Source organism: Cryptomeria japonica, chromosome 4, assembly GCF_030272615.1.
Source record: "Cryptomeria japonica chromosome 4, Sugi_1.0, whole genome shotgun sequence".
Classification (NCBI taxonomy): domain Eukaryota; kingdom Viridiplantae; phylum Streptophyta; class Pinopsida; order Cupressales; family Cupressaceae; genus Cryptomeria; species Cryptomeria japonica.
In genome coordinates, this window is record NC_081408.1 from 330,880,899 (window position 1) to 330,901,677 (window position 20,779).

General features: G+C 34.7%; 1 protein-coding gene across 3 annotated transcripts in view; it reads left to right on the forward strand.

Annotated features, from left to right (window-relative positions):
• LOC131063576 (uncharacterized) overlaps positions 1 to 20,779 on the forward strand; it is a 162,765-nt gene that overhangs the window by 139,019 nt on the left and 2,967 nt on the right. The window contains exon 7 of one of the 3 annotated variants that reach the window (XM_057997436.2): positions 11,017 to 11,285. The exons of 1 other annotated variant lie outside the window; for it this stretch is intronic. In XM_057997436.2, coding sequence (XP_057853419.2) covers positions 11,017 to 11,037 — 21 coding nt within the window. In that variant the 3' untranslated portion in view covers positions 11,038 to 11,285. Of the gene's footprint in view, positions 1 to 10,068; positions 10,502 to 11,016; positions 11,286 to 20,779 lie in introns of those variants that run through there. One more of the 3 variants, XM_057997435.2, reaches the window with a different exon arrangement.

The following is a 20,779-nucleotide window of genomic DNA, read 5'->3' on the forward strand; positions in this document are numbered from 1 at the left end:
ATAGAGTTCAAGGGCACAAAAATAACATTTCCATAGAAGAATTCACCCTAAACTAATAGATTTGTTTAATTGTATTCTTGAAACCATTTGTCATATAGGGGCATTCTTATTGAGAAGACTTTTGGTGAATTCTTTCAATAGCTTGGAAGGGCAATGACGGCACCCCCAATTGAAATAGCTTCCTAGGACCTCCCTTGACCCCTATATTTTACTTTTCCACGAGGGAGTTTGAAATGAACTTGTCACTCTACATTTTCCCTTAGGCTCTACTACAATTGACAAATAAACATGAACTTGTGGCTATTAGAATGTGTTAGCAACCCACAATTTCAGCGCAATAAGTGGTGTGTCATGCCCATCATTGCCAATTTGCCATCATACAATCTTTGTATCTTTGCCCTCTATTTTAATGTCAAATACCATACACCACACTACTTTTTCCATGGATGTCAAGGAGATATGCATTCACTGTCCTAAAACTACCAAAGAATTTAAGAGCACAAAAATGATATTTGCATGCAGCAAAATTTCCCCTTAAATTAGTAGATTTTCCTAACTGGATCATGGAAGCAACCTGTCATACGTGTCATTTTTAGTGAAGGGACCTTTGGTGAATTCTTCCAATAGCTTGGAAGGGCAATGGTCGCACTCCAATTGAACTAGCGTCGTTGGACCTCCCTCGCCCCCCTCATCTATATTCTCAGATTGAATTTTGATGTTTGGATTGCAAGCCTTCTTGTTGTTTCTTATGCTATAAGAATCTGTAGTAACACTATAAGAATGAAATTTATGGTTTACCTTTATTGCATAAATTTAATGCGAGGACATAAGGCACAAGGATATTCCTTTTGTTTTTCTTACTTAAAGTTGAACAAAGAGAAAAAGTAGAGGCTACTAAAAACTTGCAGTCCTTGTTCCCTTGAATTTGAATTATTTTGTTTGATAATTGGTTACCCCAAAAGTAAAATACTGAAATTAAAAATCATTAACAAACCATAATCAATAGTTCTTCAATTAAGTATTTCACTTTTGTTCTTTTTACTTAAGATCAAACAAAGCACAAAAGAAAAGGCTGAATATAGATACAATCCCTATTTGACTATCCGAGTAACAAAACTAAAGCTATATTAGTTGAAACTCTAAAATGCAAGGAGTATCTTTATTTTCATTTTATTTATGCTTTTTTAACTTCAAACTGCATTGCAAAAGAAAAGAATGCACAAAACTTAAATGAAAATTATTTATAAATAAATTATATTTAAAGAGGGGGCATTACAGTCCACCCCGCCCAAGATTGCTTGTCCTCAAGCAATGTCAGTTTTTATTTTCTCAAACTGAGTCATCTACTAATATGAGGATCCCCCAAATCAACCTTTGGGAATTTGTAATCTTTATTGTGATGTAATTAGTTTCTTTTGTACACTCTTAAGATAATTTAGGATTGGAGGTTCTACACCAAGTGACATCTCTTTCATTATCTTAGTTATGCCAACTTGTGCTAACATGATAGACATGCTGGAAATAAATCAGGTCTAAACTAAACACAAAGCATATAGTGGATATATGCAAACATGGAGCATACACACAAATACATGTATTGTTAGATTCCTTCTCATTAACTAGAATGATTCCTTGATTCATCTTTACCTTGCAAGATGGTAGGATCATGCTCTAATACCATTTGTAATGTCCCCTTACTAATTTTGCCCTAGAATTTGTGCTAGAATCACAATTGTAACAAATCAGGGATAGGGTTACATCTTACCAAGTAAACACTTTTTTAAATAATGTGATCTTGGATTTGAATCCTGCAATCATAACATAAGCAACATATATATATATATATATATTCAATCATAAGGGTTAGACAAGTTCACATCATATTCATATATTATCAGTATTATTATATAAGCATATTAGGGTTTGGAGGAAGAGATGATGGGTCCATTCGAAGCCATTTCTACACTAAGCCCAAGACTGGAGTGAATGCGAGAGCCCTCTTGGCCTCGGCGGGCAGTCAATAAGGACATCCACTGAGGTGGCCAACTTAGTGGGTTGCTTGTACTTGCTTTCCCAATCAATATCTCATCTCCCTAAAGACAAGTGCCATATTGCGGAGTTGGGCGGGTGGTGTAGGAGCACCCTCATGCTCAAAATGCTCAAAATTGGGTTTTTGTCTTGTTTTGTGTTGTTTTATATAAATAAGGTCATTTTGGACCATTAGAGATCATATGGGATCATTTTGTGAAGTTTTAGACCAATAGGGTAAAAGATGTAAAAGTTGTTCAAATATTGTCAAAGTTGTAATGACAACTTTTCAAAGTTGTAATGCAACTTTTTGATATGTTGTTAAAGGGTAGTTGTAGGTTGGTGGGGGGTGAGAAACTAATTGTTATGGCATAAATATGTCTTGTAACCACGACCTCACGGGTTGATGAACTTTGGAATGAAGATGTGAGTCAATTTGGAGCAATTTTCTTGTGTTTTCCTGCAATATTTCTGCTATTTCATTTGGTACAGATTGTACAGTGAATTTAATGACTTGAGACCTATTGGAATTGAAAGCCATGTGAATCTACTATCCATTGCTCTTGGTCTCATAAAATTTCATCTAGTATTTTGAAAGATATTACATTTTTTGTATAGACAGATTGAAAGATTGTATTTTTCTGTGTTAACAATCTGCAAAAAATGATTTGTACGGACTGTTATTGGTTTGGAACCAATGGGAAAGGGTGGATACATGAGTCTACTTTCATATGCCTTTGGTTTGATGAAATTTTATTAAGTTTTGCATGAGTTATGCTATTTTTAGTGAGAGCAGGTCCGAGATGAAGCTAGGGTTTCCAGAAAGACAAAAAAAATCCATAACTTCCTTTTACACCGTTGGATCTTGATAAAAATTGGAGGAAAAATCTGTATATATGTTATCTTCAATCTCACTGAAGCGATTGGCTTAATTATTTGTTTTGTGAAAGTTATTAATGACTGTTATTTTTAGACTACAGTATGTCAGTTTGAAAATCTAGTTCACTAAGGGTTTGATGTTATATTGTTTTGTTTTTGGTCTAATCATTGGAAGCACTGAATGCACATGAAATCCAGCCAAAAGAGGATGTGAGGAGTTGTCCAAGTCATTGTTTGAGTGTTTGAAATAAACTTCTTCTTGTATGGCCTTGGCCCATTGAAAGTTGTCTTCCTAGAATGAACAAAACAAGAATTGTCATACCAATGAATAGTTGCATTGTAGAATGTCACCAAAAAGGAGTTGTCATGATCATTTATACCTCACAACAAATGTTTCCATGTCATTTGAGATTTACAAAGCCAATATGGTCAAGGATTCCAAGTTAGGCCAATGGTAGTGGTCTAGGGAAGAGCATCGGGTTTGCACCTTTATTGGAGTTGGTGAGAACCTCTAAAAGTTTTGTGAATTTGATAGGTTATAATTTCTTCATCAGCATCAGCGGGGGTTGTAAGTGGGTTCCTTGGCTCTTTTACCTAACTGTCGTCTAGTCCTTGGAGCCATTATGGTCAACTCTAGGATGACCTACTTACTTAGCCCTCTTCAACCCCTTTTGCTTACACCCCAAGCCCTTCCTACAAGATGGGATTCAGACAATCAATCATATCTTATATTCTATAGGAACACAGACTTAAGCATTATCTATTATGCATAAGCATCAAGTGATTGTATGAAGGATAGTGCTGAGGAAGGCAGATCTGATATAGTATTAGTCTGTTGTATGATGCCTGATCTGAGAATGAATTCACTTTGGTTTATATGCTGTTCAACTTCTATGAGTCGATCTTGGACTGAAGTGCTATTATGCTGAATGCTTTGATCTTCCTTGGCAAATGTATTTATTTACTGACTGTGCTTGGAATCTGATTCTACTTAAGAGATTTGGTGATGATCCTCGTCCATTAATTGCTTACTCTTTTTATACCTTCATATCTCACTGAGGAGACACATCTCTTTGAAAAGAGACATCCATTCAAACGGGTCATGTCTTCTCCTTGCTGTCTTATTATTCAAATCAAATCTGCACTTTTCATTATTCATTACAATGCTTATTTTCTATTCCCCAAAATGATCCCCCTTGGACGTATTCCTCAAATGAACTCTTCTTCCCTTTATATCTTCCCATTTCTGCCCTTTCCTTTCTACTTCCATTAATCCTTCCTTGTTTCACATGCACCCTTCTTTCTTCTTCCTCCCCCCATCCTCCTTACAAATGAGGTTCTCTTCTCCCTCTTATAACTCATGTTTGGGGGAGTCACAAGTTTTCATTTCATACCTTTTGACCATTTATTAAACTTAATTGAATTTTAATTTTATTCTTTTATATTTTAATTTTAATCTTATTTTTATTCTTTTGTATTTTAATTTCATTATTATTATTATTTATGATTAAATCCTATTGAAAAGGGGACATTACATAGGCTTACAACTTCCCTTAGTTGTTTGAATTTGTAATGTCCCCATTTCTATGCTTTCTTGTTCTGTGAGCGTTGGCTCAGTTTTGGAGATTTTGTGGCATCTGGCGATGGTTTGGAGTTTAGTTGGTGACAACGCTCTTTGTTGCATTCTAGGTTTTTCTAGGTTTGTTCTCTTTAGTCTTAGGAGAACATTGCTATTTATAGTCAGTTCTCATTTCCGCACCAATCTTTTTTAGGTTTTTTTCTGGTTTTGTTCTACTCTACATTTGGAGAACACTGCTATTTATGGCATGAGCTTGTTTCGGCACTAGTCTTCATCCTCTAGCATCAGTTATGTTTCAGCATGATCGATTTTTGTTTCTGGTGTGTTGGCAAGTTTTCTATAAGGTGGTTGATAATACTTTAATATTTGCAATCAAGGTTGAAAAACTCAGACTCGGCAATGACTCGGCAAGGCCAAATTTTTTTTAAACTTGGGACTCGCCAAAACTCGAGGAAAAACTCAGCAGTACTTGGCAACTTTATCGAACATTTGAAAATACATTTAAAAAAAAAAAATTGTTCAAAAACACACATTTACAACAAATTTGTATAACATATATTGATTTCCATGATATATAAATCAAAGTTTGAGTTAAATACATAGCATAAACCAAAAAATAAGTACAACATATGAATAAGAGTTCAATACATTTCAATGTATCATAGTGACATAGAGTCATAGACCACAAAACAACAACCTCTGAAATTCTGATTACATATCAAGTTCAAGTTTTTGTATCAATGAAAATGAGAAATCATAAATTATGCCTACGACTAAAGCTCAAAAAAGATTGTTGCTATTGGGGGAGTGGTGCTAAAGTAGTGGCAACATCCTCAACAGGTGCCTCTGTTGCATGATCAACCTCGTGCTCCTCCTCACGTGCTGCCACTTCCGCATCCCATTCCTCTCCTACCCTCTCCAACTCTCTTAGCTGCTCATCAGTAAGGAATGGATCCAAATCATTATCAACATCCTCAGGAGCAACAACCCATTCTGCTGCATATGGATCAATGTCGTTCAAGTCACGTGCTTCTTGTGCATGTTGCCCTTGCACCTTCTTCTCATGCAATCGAATGTTGTATCACACATAAACAACATCATTCAAGCGTTGTTGAGTCAACCTATTGCGCTTTTTTGTGTGGATGGCCTCAAAAACACTCCAGTTGCACTCACAACCAGAAGCACTACAAGGCTGCGATAATATGCGGATGACAACTTTTTGAAGATTAGGTGCTGTGACACCATAATCTTCCCACCACAAATTTGCAAGGATAAAAAATGCCATTTATTATTTGTAAAGATTTTAATAATCTTAAAGAGAGAAATAAATGGTAAAATAAAATTAAACATTTATTTGTTTTTACCTGGTTGTAATGTGTCTCTCCTACGTTTGCAATCAGGTGAAGAAAACAATGGCCCTGTGGCCTTCTTATAGCTCTGCAAGTCATCAAGTATCAGGTCTTGAAGGTTCTCATCATCAACTAATCTCCGAATGCATGTGTCAAGGCCAATTCTAACCTTTGCATCTACTCTAAAACTTGGGGAGTAAAAAAACTTGGGATTCAAGAAGTAGGCAACATCATGAATATGTTGGTGGAGTTGATGGTTTGACATCCGATCAATTATGCACCATATGGGTTCATACTTGGTCTTGTTTGACGCATACAAGTGTTGAATCGCCTCTTCGGCCTTATCCATGGCCTCATATAGATACCCCATGGACTTATGATCCCCATCCACCATTCGTAGCACCCTCACCAACGGTTCCGACACCAGATATAAAAAATTTAACAAAATCAGCAGATTGTAATATTAAAAAATTAAATAATAAATCATCAATTAAAGTTTCAAAACTTACATTGATGATCTCCACCACCATCTTCGCAAAATTAGAATAAAAAATGGCAACCACAACCTTCTCTGCTTCAGGCTTTGTAGCATAAGGACTCCCTGACCATCTTTCAGTCACGACCATCTGCTTCAGGTTGGGCAATGTAGCAAGTATGCTCTGCAATGTGAGGAAATTGGTAGCAAAGTGTGTGACCCTCGACCATCCGCTTCAGGTTGGGCAATGTAGCAAGTATGCTCTGCAATGTGAGGAAATTGGTAGCAAAGTGTGTGACCCTCGATCACACAAGATCCTTACCATCAATGTGCTCTCTCATAAGATTCAGGACCCATGTGTGATTGTAGATGTATTTGGTGATATTCCTTCCATCTTCAACCACTTTCTTTACCCAACTTAGTTTCCCTATGTCCTCAAGGAGCAAGTCATGACAATGGGCAGCACAAGGGCTCCAAAATAATGTCGGATGTCTAGCCATTAGAAGTTTGCCGACTGCCACATATGCAGTTGCATTATTAGTCACAACCTGTATGACATTCTATACTCCCACGTTCATCATCACCTCATCCAACATGTTGCACAAGGTCTTTGCATTCTTCACTTCATTGGAGGCATCAATTGATTTTAAAAATACTAACTGTCCCCTTGAAGCAACTAGAAAGTTGACGAGTGTCCTATTCCTACCATCCGTCCACCCATCAGAAAGAATGGTGCAGCCATTCTTTTCCCAAATACTCCTTTTCTCTTCCACTAATGCGTGAGTGTTTTGGACCTCATCTTGCATTAACAGTCCACTAATCTCATAACGAGTTGGGGACTTGAACCCCTTACCTGCCACAGTCAATGCGGTGAGCAATTGTTCCCAAGATGGAGTAGAAACAACATTTAACGGAATATCGTTGTTGATCCAAAATCTAGCACACGCAACCTTTGCTTGTTGGTGAGCCTCTTTATTCCATGCAATGCCTAGCAATCCAGGTTGTGCACCAGGAGTGTTACGTGGAACAAAGTAGTTTTCCATATGGCTGCCCACAATTCCCATTCCTTGTATCCGTGGCCCAAGTGAAGAACTAGATGCCCCCACATCTGTATGTGACCCTATAGAACTCAAATCTGCTCTTGGGGCTACCATTGATTCTGCTGTTTTCTTTTTTGTTTTCCTTCCTTTGATCATATGCTTCAAACGTTGCTATTGCATCCCTCGTAGCCTCTTTAGGACATTCCTTACATTTTTTGGTATCTCGGCATTCAATCTATGCAAGGTGATATTTGAACCTATTAATGCCACCTTTTATAATCTTGGTGCAATGGTTACAAATGACGTCTCCTCTTGTTGGACCTGGTGTCCCATGTTTCCAACAAAGATCTCTCTTTTTGCCACCACCTATAGAACTAGATGAGAACCTAGCAAAAGGGAGAGACGACATTTAGAATTTTAGAGAACATTGTAAAACTATTAATAACTTATTATTTTGAATAACGGTATTAAAAAAATCAGATTGAAAAAAAAATCACAATATAAAAAAATAAAAAACTTATAGTCACAATTCTTCTATGTTACTCGGGGATGTGTCCTTGGTATTTTTTTTAGGCGTCCCTGTTCCGGGGATGTCCTGGGTACAATGGACTCCTAGGGGACGTCCCCATAAATTCTGCATGTAGACAGTGAATTCAACAATAACTATAAGCAATTTGACTTTGACTCTCAATTTAACACAAATTTGCCATAAGAACTTTGTTGGTTCTTATATGTTAAGGTTCTATAATGTATATGTGCATGTTTTATCCATGTTTTCATATGAATATTTTAAATTTCCCTATATATTTTAATTTTCCCTATTTTTATATAGCCGTCCCCTTTGCTGTCCCCAAAATTGACAAAAAAAATCACCGTCCCGGAAACGCGTACCCCCGTCCCTTGCCATCCCCGTCCCGGAAACACGGGGTAACATAGCAATTCTTTTAAAATCTTAGTCTTATACAGTCACAAATTCACAATACTGTTAAAAATTTAAGAAATTAAATTATTAATATAGTGTTCATAAATTAATAGTATAGTGTTAATAAATTAATAATAAATTAAATTTTAATAATACAGTCATTGTAAAGTGTAAAAAAATTAATTATACTGTAAAAAACTTGTTAATAAATTAATATTACTGTAAAAAAATTATAATATCATAATGCTATAAAAAGTAAATTGTTAATAAAAGTAAATTGTTAAACTATTAATAAAAATAAATTGTTAATAAATTTATAATATCATAATACTGTAAAAAAATTTAAAAATAGTGTTAGAAAAAAAAACTTATAATACAATCACTAAATAGTAAATACTATTAAAAAATTGTAAAAAAATTAAGTGTTAATAAATTAATAATACTATAAAGAAAATAAAAAATAGTGTTAACAAAAAGAAAAATTTAGAAGAACTGTTCAGAAAATGAACCTGGAATTTGAAACCCTTCAACCCTAGTCGCTCGCAGACCGGATTTGCCAAAAATCTTGCCCTAATGGCATCGCGTGGGTTGGATTTGCTGCAAACTGCCCTAGTCGTGTCGTGTGCCTGCCGTCGTGCATTCTTTTTGGGCTCTCGTCACTTGGAAAAAAAGAATGTAGAATTATTTTGGTTTTTTTGACTAAAAACCTTTTTTATTGTTATTCGTGCCGATTTTTCAAGCGGTTTTTCCGATTTTTAGCGATTTCAAGTGATTTTACTGGTTAATAGCGCGACACGTTTTTTTGTAAAAATCGGTGCTAAGTTTAATGGCGAGTCACTCGCACTGGATCAGGGCTCGCGAGTACTCGCGATTTTTTCAAAAGTGCACAGAGTTTCTCAAGCTTGTTTGCAATAAAGGGATGTTTTATTATTCACTTAGTGTATAAATATTAAAAAGGTGTTTTTTTGTTCCCCAAGTTGGACGCCTTGGAGATGTTCAAATTCTCTTTTCGATGTTTTAAAATTGTGTTTATTAGAGGAAATAAATGTTCAAGCTCAAACCAATTGTTGTTAATTATTACATTCTTTTGACACGATTGTAGTGGATTCCACAAATTTATTGTTTTGTAGTTTGCCAAGTGTATTTTGTTTTGATCAATGTATCCACAATATACCATCTAGAGTTAATATTTTGAGAGGTTTTCCACTAGCATGTAGCTTGGCATATTAGTGTATTTTGTTGTGTAGTAATTTGCAAGTCTTCTTTTGTAAATGTTTTGTCCATTTCTTGTAAGTATGCATCTAATTCACCAAATCTAGAGAACCAAGGTAGCTTAATGTGTGAAATCCCCCTTTGAATATGGTACACTTGTTCTGTTCTTTTGGGGAAAAGAGCTAGGCTATCTTTTTCTTCTTTTGTCTTTTTCACGTTTCTCCCATTTGTGGTATGTTGTACTTTTTTAGATAGCTTATGCACCATAAACACTCTTTTAAACCCACAAATCTTCCAAGATGTTATCTTTGGTTCTTCCTGTTGCACATATGTGTCTTTGTTGTCATTGATGTCAAACCTATTGTTGATGATTATCGATGGTCTGATTGTTGGTGGTCTGTCTAGCTATTGGTTTGGTGCAGATGCACTATGATGTAAGTATGGATGTATTATGGTTCAATAGTATTGTAATGTTGGTGCTAATGGTTCGTAGCATAGAAGTAATGTATAGAAAAAGTATACGGTGTAGTATTTTGCCTGACATCTTATTCTAGTTTGTGTTCCTAATGTTTGATTGTATCCAGTTGTTGGTCCGGATGTCTATTTGATTGGTGATATGCTACAAAGTTATTTACAAATTGATGTTGTGCTTTTTGGAGGGATTAGGATGATGACATGAGGCATTTCTAAAGGATTAATGTTCCTTATTTGGTCCGAAAGTAGTGTTGTTAGCTCTATTGATTGTTTTGGTGAACAATACCATTGTCCAAAATATATGTTTGCACTAGATATGTTTTAGATGGCTATGTTGATTACTATAGAATGTTTCTGATAGCATGATTTCAGATTTTCAGTTGATTGGATGGTTGTTCATAGGTGACATTATTGTCTATGATCAGTTTTGGTATTGTTTTAGGAGTGTGTGGACAAATGCGTTGATTTCCTTGTCTTGATATTGCTTTGAGAATGTTGTGGATCAATTGTTATTATTCTTAAAGTGTTGTTCTTCTGTAGTGATGGACCGCTTATTATGTTTCTGGGTCTGGATTAAGATATTTTGAGTTAAGCAAATTGGTTTGTATTGGCTTATGTATTTTGGTCCGAGTGGTTGCGTGTAAAGTCTTTTTGGTGATATTTGGAGGATGTGTCTACCGACTTGGTGTGAACCCTCTCACGTCTTCTTTACCTTCTTTATGAAATGTTTTGGGTCGATGTTATTTACACGCTACATTTTTCTTTGGCCGACCTAATAGAGATTATTGTTGACCCGGTTGATATATAATGGATAGACTAGCTATGTTCGTAGGAGAATAAAATATGTGTATGTGTAGAGATGTATGATGGATGCATGTGTAGAGATGTATGATGGATGCATATGTGAGATAGTAAGAAGTATGGTGCAAATGTGAGGCAAAATAGTGGTTTGGAAATGTTGCAGAGTAGATAGATGTGCATTGATCCTTGGATTGTTATCAACGTATTGATAGATGCTATTTTCTATGCAATTCAATCATCATTTTGTATTTGGACAGTCATTTTGTATCTTGCCTTGAAGAAGTGATCTCCAGTCATGCAAGTTCCTTTACTGTATCTTGCTTTAAGGCAATGCGCCTTAGCCTGCAAGTTCTGAGCAGTGAACTCCCTGGCCTGTTGCCTAAAATATTGTAAACAATTATTACATATTGTGAGTTTGATTCTCACCGTGGTTTTTCCTAGTTTGGGTTTTCCATGTAAAAATATTGGTGTTCTTCTGTGGATGCATTTGTTGTTTATGTTGTTTATTTTCATGCATGTTGATTTGAATGGATGTCATAGTTTAAGAAATTTAATCTAGTCAAGTTTTAGTGTATGTTGAGTCAACCTCCCCCGCCCCCCCCCTCTCAGGGTCCGGTAGTGTTCAACACTTTATAGATTTGAGCACTTAGTACACCTTCACTATCAATGCCACATATTTGCTTTTCAAATCAATTTCTCCTTCACTGTTAGGATCTTCATTTGTATCTCTTCTGGGTATCGTGGAAATGGAATACATCAGCTTTGTATTATCTTTATCTTCTACTAAGGAAATCTCCTCTACATGTATGAGTTTTCTTAATTTTCTCGTAGAGGAACTTGAATCACTTTATTGTCCTTTGCAAAAGATATTTCCTCTTTTCTCGAATCATCTATTCCATTTGCATTGACAAACCATTGAAATCCTAGTAGGGCTTTGAATGTATCAAAAGGTTCTATCATTGCTTCTACAAAAATTACTGTTAATTTCATACCTTGAACATTCACTTCTACATTCTTCCAAGTACCAATGGTTTGCATGGATGAACCAGCAACCAAGCTTATATTGTAGGGAGTGTTTGTCAACTTTGGCCTTCCTAATTTCTACCAAGTTTTTTGTGGTATTGTATTGATATTTGCCCCCAAACCAATCATAATTTGTTTGACCTTCTAGTGATTGATGTGTGTTGTTATTAATAGTGGCTTATTCTTCTAATCTCGGTTTGTTTGCATTTTATGAATTTGTGGCTAGGTGTCTGCTTGTTCATTCCAATATTTACAAATTTGGTCCATTTTTTTCAAGAGGTCCTTTTGTTGTACTATAGTGGAAAGTTGCTCGAGTGTGGTAACCTCTTCTGAAAAAATAACTTATTTTTTCATTTCATTGTTAGTGATTATTCTTTTTTGTATTCTCAACCATTCTATCATGGTTTTGTTTACTTGGATGAAAGTATTCTATCTCTTCTTCTTCATTGTATTCTTCATCCTCTTTATTGTTTAGGATGATTTTATTTTTGGTTGTATTAGTCCCTTGGTAGGTGATTACCACAAATTTGTTTTTCTTATTGTTTGTTATTTTGTTTTTAGTTTTCTATATTTTATTTCCTTTTGATAATCTTCTCCCCAGGTATCTTCATCAGTAGATGTATTAGAGGACCCAACTCTCTTGTTCTTACATCTCCATGTGCCTTGCATTGGGTTTAATAGTATTTTTCTCATTACTTTAGCCCCTTACTTGGTCCTTGAAGTTCATTACTCTTATATTTTGGCGAGACATTCTAAAAATACCATTCAATTCTCTCACAAGTGAAAAGATCATGGTCTAGATTCCATGGATTGCACAATTCTTCTTCTAATCTGTCCAACGTTTTGTGGCATAATGTGTTGGTTTACCACACTTAAAGTAGTTTGCATAATCTCTCCTATGGTTTCCTCTTCCATGTCCTTTGCTTCCTTTATAATGGAAGGATCTATCATCCTCATTATAGTTTTGTGAAGGAGTGTTCCACAATGAATTTGCATTTATATTAGCTCTCCAATGAGGTAATATATAGCCATGATCTTGTGTGTGTAGGAGATGTTTGATCTAGGTCTCTATCATATCCATAGTTTATAGGGCAACGAGGTTTATTTGTTTGTTTCCTAATTTATAATTTGGAACATCCTCAATAGACAATTATCTATTTCATGATCATCCCACTCACTGTCTTGTTGAACACTCGGCAAGACTGAGGGGGGGGGGGGGGAGTGAATCGGTCTGGAACTTCAAAATCAATTATTAATAAACAACATTAACTTAGCAATAATACATTAACCATCGACACATAAGTATCAAACATCAATACATGAACACCGAATTTATGTGGAAAAACCACAGTGAGAACCTAACTCACATTATGTATAACAATGTTTACAATGTTTTAGGCTTATTGTCAAGGAGCACCAACACCTGAAGGACTTGCAAAACTAAGACACACAACCTTAGGCAAGATACAAAGAGGACTTGCTCAATTGAAGATCACTTCTTTAGGACAAGATACAAATTGCTATAAAAGGACTCACTGTCAATCAACACCGAATGAAATAGCTGAATTGGAATTGAGAAGGATTCTCCTGAATATCAAATTCTCTTTGAACAACTGGATCAAGCAACCAACATCATGACAATCATCTCTAACAGTCTTCACTGTCACACCACAATGTCTTGCACAATATATCACCTTCTTAGCTCTTCTCAAATTGACTTTCGCATCACCACAAACTCAAATCTACTTGCAAATCATTCGCATACACTTCTCACACAATTCACCTTCTTATTCACACCACATTCATCCATCCACACATCTTAAATATGAGATACAACATTGAAATCCTTATTAAGGTTCAACCAAAATAGAATAAGGAATATCACACAAAACAAGCCACCCAGAGCTAAAATACTTAAATCAGTCCACTCTAGGAGAAAGAGGGAACCAAAACATATTGCAATACATTCGTCCGTGATTGATCCAACAATCTGCACATGCTAACACATACTTCAAAGGTGTTACCAAACGTAATGTGTAGAAATAATAATCGGTCAGCCATTTAACCTTTTCCAATGCAAAATACTCAATGTAGATCTCCACACACCATGATAAGACCCAAAACATCTTCCAACACGTCCAGACCAAAAAATTATGATCTACTAAACTGCAACACAATTAGCAACGTATTTGGAGGGCACCAAAAGCTTTTTGGACCATCTTGAATACGGGATGACACAACCAACACCAAAAACATTAACTGCAACATAACATATAATTCCGCAAGAACCAAAAGCATATCTAGACCAACATCTATCTGGATAACCAGATTTGACATCAATGACAACCCTACAAACTCATGCTATCAACAAACTCCAACAATGCATAGTCCAAAAAATATTAATTGAAGCTTTTCTGATACTTTGTAGATCTACTCTCAAGGAAGCGACTCTCTTCTGACCTTGTGCCTTTAGACAATAATAACTCATATGGCCCTTCCTTGAGTAGTAAGAACACCATATGTTCTATTTACCTTTATTTGTTTCTTCTTTTACGATTGTCTCCTTGCAAATCATTCAGTTGCTAACAACATTTTCTCTAGTACATCATTGTCTTTTTCTTTTTCTCCTCTCCTGCAAGTTTGTGCCTCAATGCGATAAGCTAGATTTATCACATATGTGTAAGTACCAAAGACTCTTCCATCTAGTGTTATTCTAACACATCTTTTCTTAGTGATCCTACAAAATCAACCTATTTTATCCTCATCAACTCCCTTTATATGCCATGTGGATTCTAAGATAAAAATATGCTTTGCAACTTCCGTAGTATCTTTGCCGAACACTAGTAATTTGATTGATGGCTCCATATTGTTTTTAATTTCTTCTTCTTTTACTTTTTAGTGGAGTGTTGTTGCTTTTTTCTCTTTCTTCAGGTTTCTTACTACTACAAGCATGTCTTCTCTGCCTTTGTCTCTTGCTAATTTGGTCTCAAAATATTCCTTTCCCAAAATCTCTTTGTAGTCGGTTACAATTATTGTTGTAGACTCTTTTTGTCTTCTTGCAATGCTTCTTGAATGAAATTTCTTTTTTCTTTATACAGCATGGGAGATGGGTTTTGGTTTGAGGGTTGTGGCTTTTCATAGTATCGCTTCATCTTTAGAAATGCCCTTTTGTTTGTGAATGAAATTTTATTAGTAATTGTTGACAATTCTTTTCCTAAATTAAACATGGCCTTATTTCTTTATTCTATCTCTTCTTTTCTTAACTTTTGCAAATTCTTATTAACTAATAGTTCCAAATATTCTTCATTTACAGATAATGGTTTTTTGAGATTCTAAGGAATTCCATGATTTTTCTATTCGATTCTTGATAAATCTAGTTTTATTAGTGTTGTTTTAGTGAAATATGGTAGTGTTGGTGCCTCGTTGATTCCACAACCATCTGTCATGTTCCTTTGTTGTTCATTATATATATCCTAAATGAAGCAATTATTATTATTAATTAATATAATAGTTAACAATGAATGATTATTTGAAATTAATATATTTATTAATATTTATTATTAATAATATTAATATTATTATAAACATAATTAATATATTATAAATTATAAACAAATAAAAGTCATCACAAATGAGTTGACTCATGGTTAAAAGTAACAATCCATTTGATTAAAGCACTGATTACAAAGACAAATAAAAGGTGGTAGCAATTTCACGAGTGTTCGTGATTACTACAGCAACTATGATTGGTATATGAACAGCGATTCATATATTAAGACGACTGTGTACATTATGATGCACAGCGATTTGAGATTGATTCTTGTATAGAACATACTGAATACAATGAAAACTTGTGGTATGTGGCAGATAGAACTGGAGGTTGATCAGAACAGCAATCTATGAATCATTCATAAATGAATGCAGAGCAATATGGGAAGATTATTTTAAAAGAAACTCGATATATTGCCGACCTCACTAAAGCAAGTTAAAGCCCATCAGTAAAGAAAAACGCGGCCAAGACAAAGTCATGTTTCTTAGGAGACAATCAACGATCAATATCACAAGGAATTGTATCAAGATAGCTTAATGGGTAGTTTATCTCTAAAATTGTTTATGAAGAAAGATGGACAATAACACAGCGATCCACTATTAATATTAATAATAATAATAATAATAATATTATTATTGACAGCCGAGTTACTTATTGTAGGGAACCATTATTATTAATAGTGATATATTTATGATTTAACAAAGTCATTTATAAATAAATCGGTCTTATTAAAAGAAAACGATTCTGTGAAGAAATGAATCGGTTTAGTTAAAACACCGATTGAGAAAAGTCATATGAAACAATTTTGGGAAGAGTCATATCTTTCGAAAGAATACATCGATGGTATTTACTAAAAGAAATTAGTTAGCGTGAAGAAACATACTAATAATTAATACATCAAATAAATAAAAGGTAATAATTATTGTGAACATCTATAAATAAAAATAGGGATGGGTGTGGCCCTTGAAAGAAGTTTAAGGTGTGTCTTTTGGTTATAAAAAGACAGACCTGAGATCATTGTAAATATATACGTACTGTGCTATGAATATGGGTGTGGGGGAAGGAATTGAAAATTATTGGAAGTTAAGAGCAGATTTGCTGGAGAAATATTTTCAGATTTAAGAGTAGATTTCTTAGAGGAATATTTTCAGTATTGGGGAGATAGAGACTCACACGTAGAGCAACGGAATACAACAAGATAAAGTCAGCAGTCAAATGGACTGTTAGAAACAACACAGTATGGTCATTGGGGACAGTGATAAGTATATAGGGCACTGCATTATTAATTTAGTATAAGTATTAATAACACAACTAACAATAATAATAAAGACAGACTTATTAATAATGATTGTCATGATAATTAAATATGGTTAATAAGAATAAATATAATATGGTACTGTTAAAAATGCAATAAGATAAATGTAATAAGAAGATGTTAATAATAAAAATAATATAATATAATATCATTAATAGAATATAAATATAATATGATATAGTATAATGTTGTTAATATAATATAATGTTGACAATACCCTTGATAATGTAATATAACATAATGATGGTGTAGGTTCTAGACCAAGCTTTATTTGACATAAATGTCCTCCTATTGTGATCCTAGGACAAATATAAGAGGGTCCCTGTAATGCCCCGCCAGGAAACCCCGAAGGGATTAGCCAAAAAAACAAGAATAGAGTGCAATAATTTTTTTTTTTTTTAAAACTACACCACATAAGATGCAACAAGATATCAAGGATTCAGAATTACAAAGCGGAAGACATCAACTAACACCTAAAGAGTTTCCCAACGAGATTACTTAAATTTCACAATTCACTTAACTCACACAATTAATCCAATAAGCTGATTACCTTAATAATTAGAAAATTCTTAATCAGGATAATTTCTTTCAGAAAATGGAAATATAAATCACAAGCAAAGATTCATCCATTAAGATCTATTCATAATCTTCATTCAAGCTTTTCATTTAAAATTACAAGCCAAACATCTAATATTCTAACACACTAGAATTTCATCATACACATATGAGATTTTTTCAAGCATACTAAATTTTCCCTAATCAACAACTGAATATATATTCCATTACTCTAAGTTACATTATTTCACATTCCAATTTATTGCATTAGAAAAGACGATTGCATACATGCATCTACGATAAATCTCATCTAAACCACTTATGCATTCGATCAAAAGGCATTCAAGAAAGGACTGCATATAAGCATTTAAAGTTAATTCAATTCATCCACTAATCCATTCTAACATAAGCTAATCATACATGATAAAGCTGAATAAAGGAAACATAAGAGAATAACATCGCATAACACTATAATGATCTCGGAGTTCACCCCTAAAGGGCTACATCTCCGGGTCTGCTCAACTGCAAGACCCCTCTGATAATTAATAATGTTAAGAATACAAGAGGTTACACCATTACAATCCGACCATCAAGGCGAAACATAAACAATATACAAGCGACCGCATCGGTCAATAAATACATAAACGATCCCTGAAAAGAACAGGATCCAGCTGAACATAATCAAAGCTAATACAAAGGTCCAAGAGAGCATCCATAAAACTGAGTCATCACCACCCAAGGTCTAACATGAAACCGATACTCACAAGGGCAGAGACAAAAGGACGACCCACCAAGGTACTCCTAACAGGACAAAATGACAACACACTAGCGAACGTAGGGACAAGTGTCATCACACAACCTGGTATGGTTACCATGGCAGGTCTTCATAGGTCCCGACCCCATACACTGGGTTACCCTGGCAACCTAATCCGAGCCTCCGGCCTATCCAAGTCTCATGTGGACCCACACATCCTCTCGTGAAGACAAGGATGATGGTTTGCCATTTCAGGCCTTCCCACAGCATGTCGAGTCTATGCTAGCACTCGTCCCATGTGTGAGGCATATTTATCTTACTTAGAAATTACATTCTAATCTACTGTTAGGTTATCACTTATTAGACTCACTTTCGACGGGTTACCCAGCAGCCACTTTGGGCGCGGCCCCCAATCGAAAGCCACTTTCCCATACGACACTAGACTATACTCAGACGAACTCAAAATCCAAGGAATACACATGGTCAGACTAACGGAGTTCAAGATGGAGAAATCCACCATTTGGTCAAACATGACATCATACGAGGTACACTGACAGACGACACTCAAACTAGAGACCTGACCAACTAAGGTCAACCACGAATCAACATTCGACCCCCACATAGAGGATATGACCAAATACGACACAACCACAAAACAACAGTCAACTCAAAACTGAGGACAGAAACAGGTACCCCAAGTCAATCCATACGACAGGGACCTATCAAACAAAGCACTCTTGCCATTTCATAATTTAAAAGCGAATACAGAAATTAAACTCGCATAGGTAATATTCAACAAATACAATCTTTCCGAATTGATCTAAACATTAAAAGTCGATCAGGTTTTCTACATGATCTATATCAGATTACAGTTATCTACTTCATCTAGGAATAGTTTGATTCTTGGTTTTCTAACTCTCTAGGGTTCACAGCATCGAACAGACATATTAAGCCATAATGAGTTCTTAAACCAAATTCATATTAATAAAATTCAGGTAACCATTAATCAATAAAATAAGATATTAAATCTCCAATTAAAACATCATTGACACACTGGTTCGACATCAACCTCTACAGTTTCATATTTTTCAATCCCAGATACACTATACAGATCACGAAAATATAAGTATAAAAAGGGAATCCAAAATTAACTATTAATTAAAGAGTATATTTATTATTCCACGATAAATGAAATATACACAATTAACGACTAAAAGTGCACAATAACCCAGTTAATTATTAGTTAATATATAATTATTAATCCTTATTAATAAAATATATTTCACTAATAATTATGGCATTACACAAACCTCAAATTAAATATCGATTATTTTATATATATAAATTAATGCCCATTAATAATATATATAAAATAATTAATAAATTATTGAAAACTTTATTTAATTAATTTAGTTTTTTAAACTAAAAAAAAATAATACAAAAAAGCAATTTAACAAGGGGATGGGGGTTTCCACGTGGACTCCACGTGGTCCCCCAAGGAAAGCCCACGCAGCCCCCAAAGGGGAAGCGCTGCTTCCCCAAGGGAGCACGCAGCTCTCCCCAAAGGGAGCGTTGCTGTTCCCAAAGGGAAGCACGCAGCTCCCTTGGGTGCGCAGCTCCCAAATTACTATATAAAATTTTCATTTTTTTTTTTAAATGATTATCATTTTCAAACAAAACTGCCTACTGTGTTTTACACAGTCTAATAAAAAAAACAGTCTCCCAGAGACTAACAGAATTTTTTTTTTTTTAAAACCAAAACCCCATTGATATATTTTTAAACTACCCAGAACAGGGAAGGGCAAAATTTCTCCAACAACCAACAGCATATTGGCCAAATAAGATTGATCTTCACAAATTTAACATCTAATCTGCCAAACCCCCAACTAAATTTCAAATTTTATTTATTTTAAATCATTCTTAGCAAACCAGAAATTGATTTGAAAACAAAGAATGAAATCAAAGAAGGATAATTTCAAGATCTTATTCCCATTCTACTCCAATAATCAATCAAACCGATTTTTCAATAACAAATTCACTTCTTTCAACCAGAACAGTACATTCTTTGGCAACAAGAACACAATTTAGAATCCTACCTTCATACGCAATCCTGGTAGAGATTTGCTGAAGAGCCCAACCTGCAAGCTCAAGAATTCCTCCTCCTTCCAGAATCCCCCAAATTTCAACCAACAACTTTCCCAACAAAATATTTTCCAAAAATGCCCATCCTCTAAAATTTCCCAAAATTTAGGTTATATGGAAGAGTTGACCAAAATTCCATTTTTGGGAATTAAAATTTTTATTTAAAAGTAATTCTCAAAATTAATTCTTTTCTAACTATTACAATTAAATTGCTTTCCAATTAAAAATCAATTTTCTCACTCAACTGAAATTTAACCTTTCTAATCAAAAGCCAACAGAATACAATTTAATCTATGGCAATTAAATACAAAACTTTCTTTTTCGACAGCATACACAAAATGCATTTAATATTCAAAGTCAGCTATTTAATTGAACTTACTCCCAATTTAAAACGAGCAATCCAATATCAACGAAAATCGCATAACGAAATCCCGATTAATCAAGTCCATTAATCTCTAATGCACGAATACATATTTAATCAAAATAATTACTAAGGACTAATTAATCAATTTAACCATACACACCAAGCACGCAAATCGAGAAGGTCAATTAAACAGACGACTCGCAAACCCAATCAAGAAGGGAACACCGACGATGGCTGACGATGCTCACTTGAGCACGACGAAGGTCAACTAGGGTCTTACGACCACCTAATCCAACTCTAATGATAAAAGAGGTACA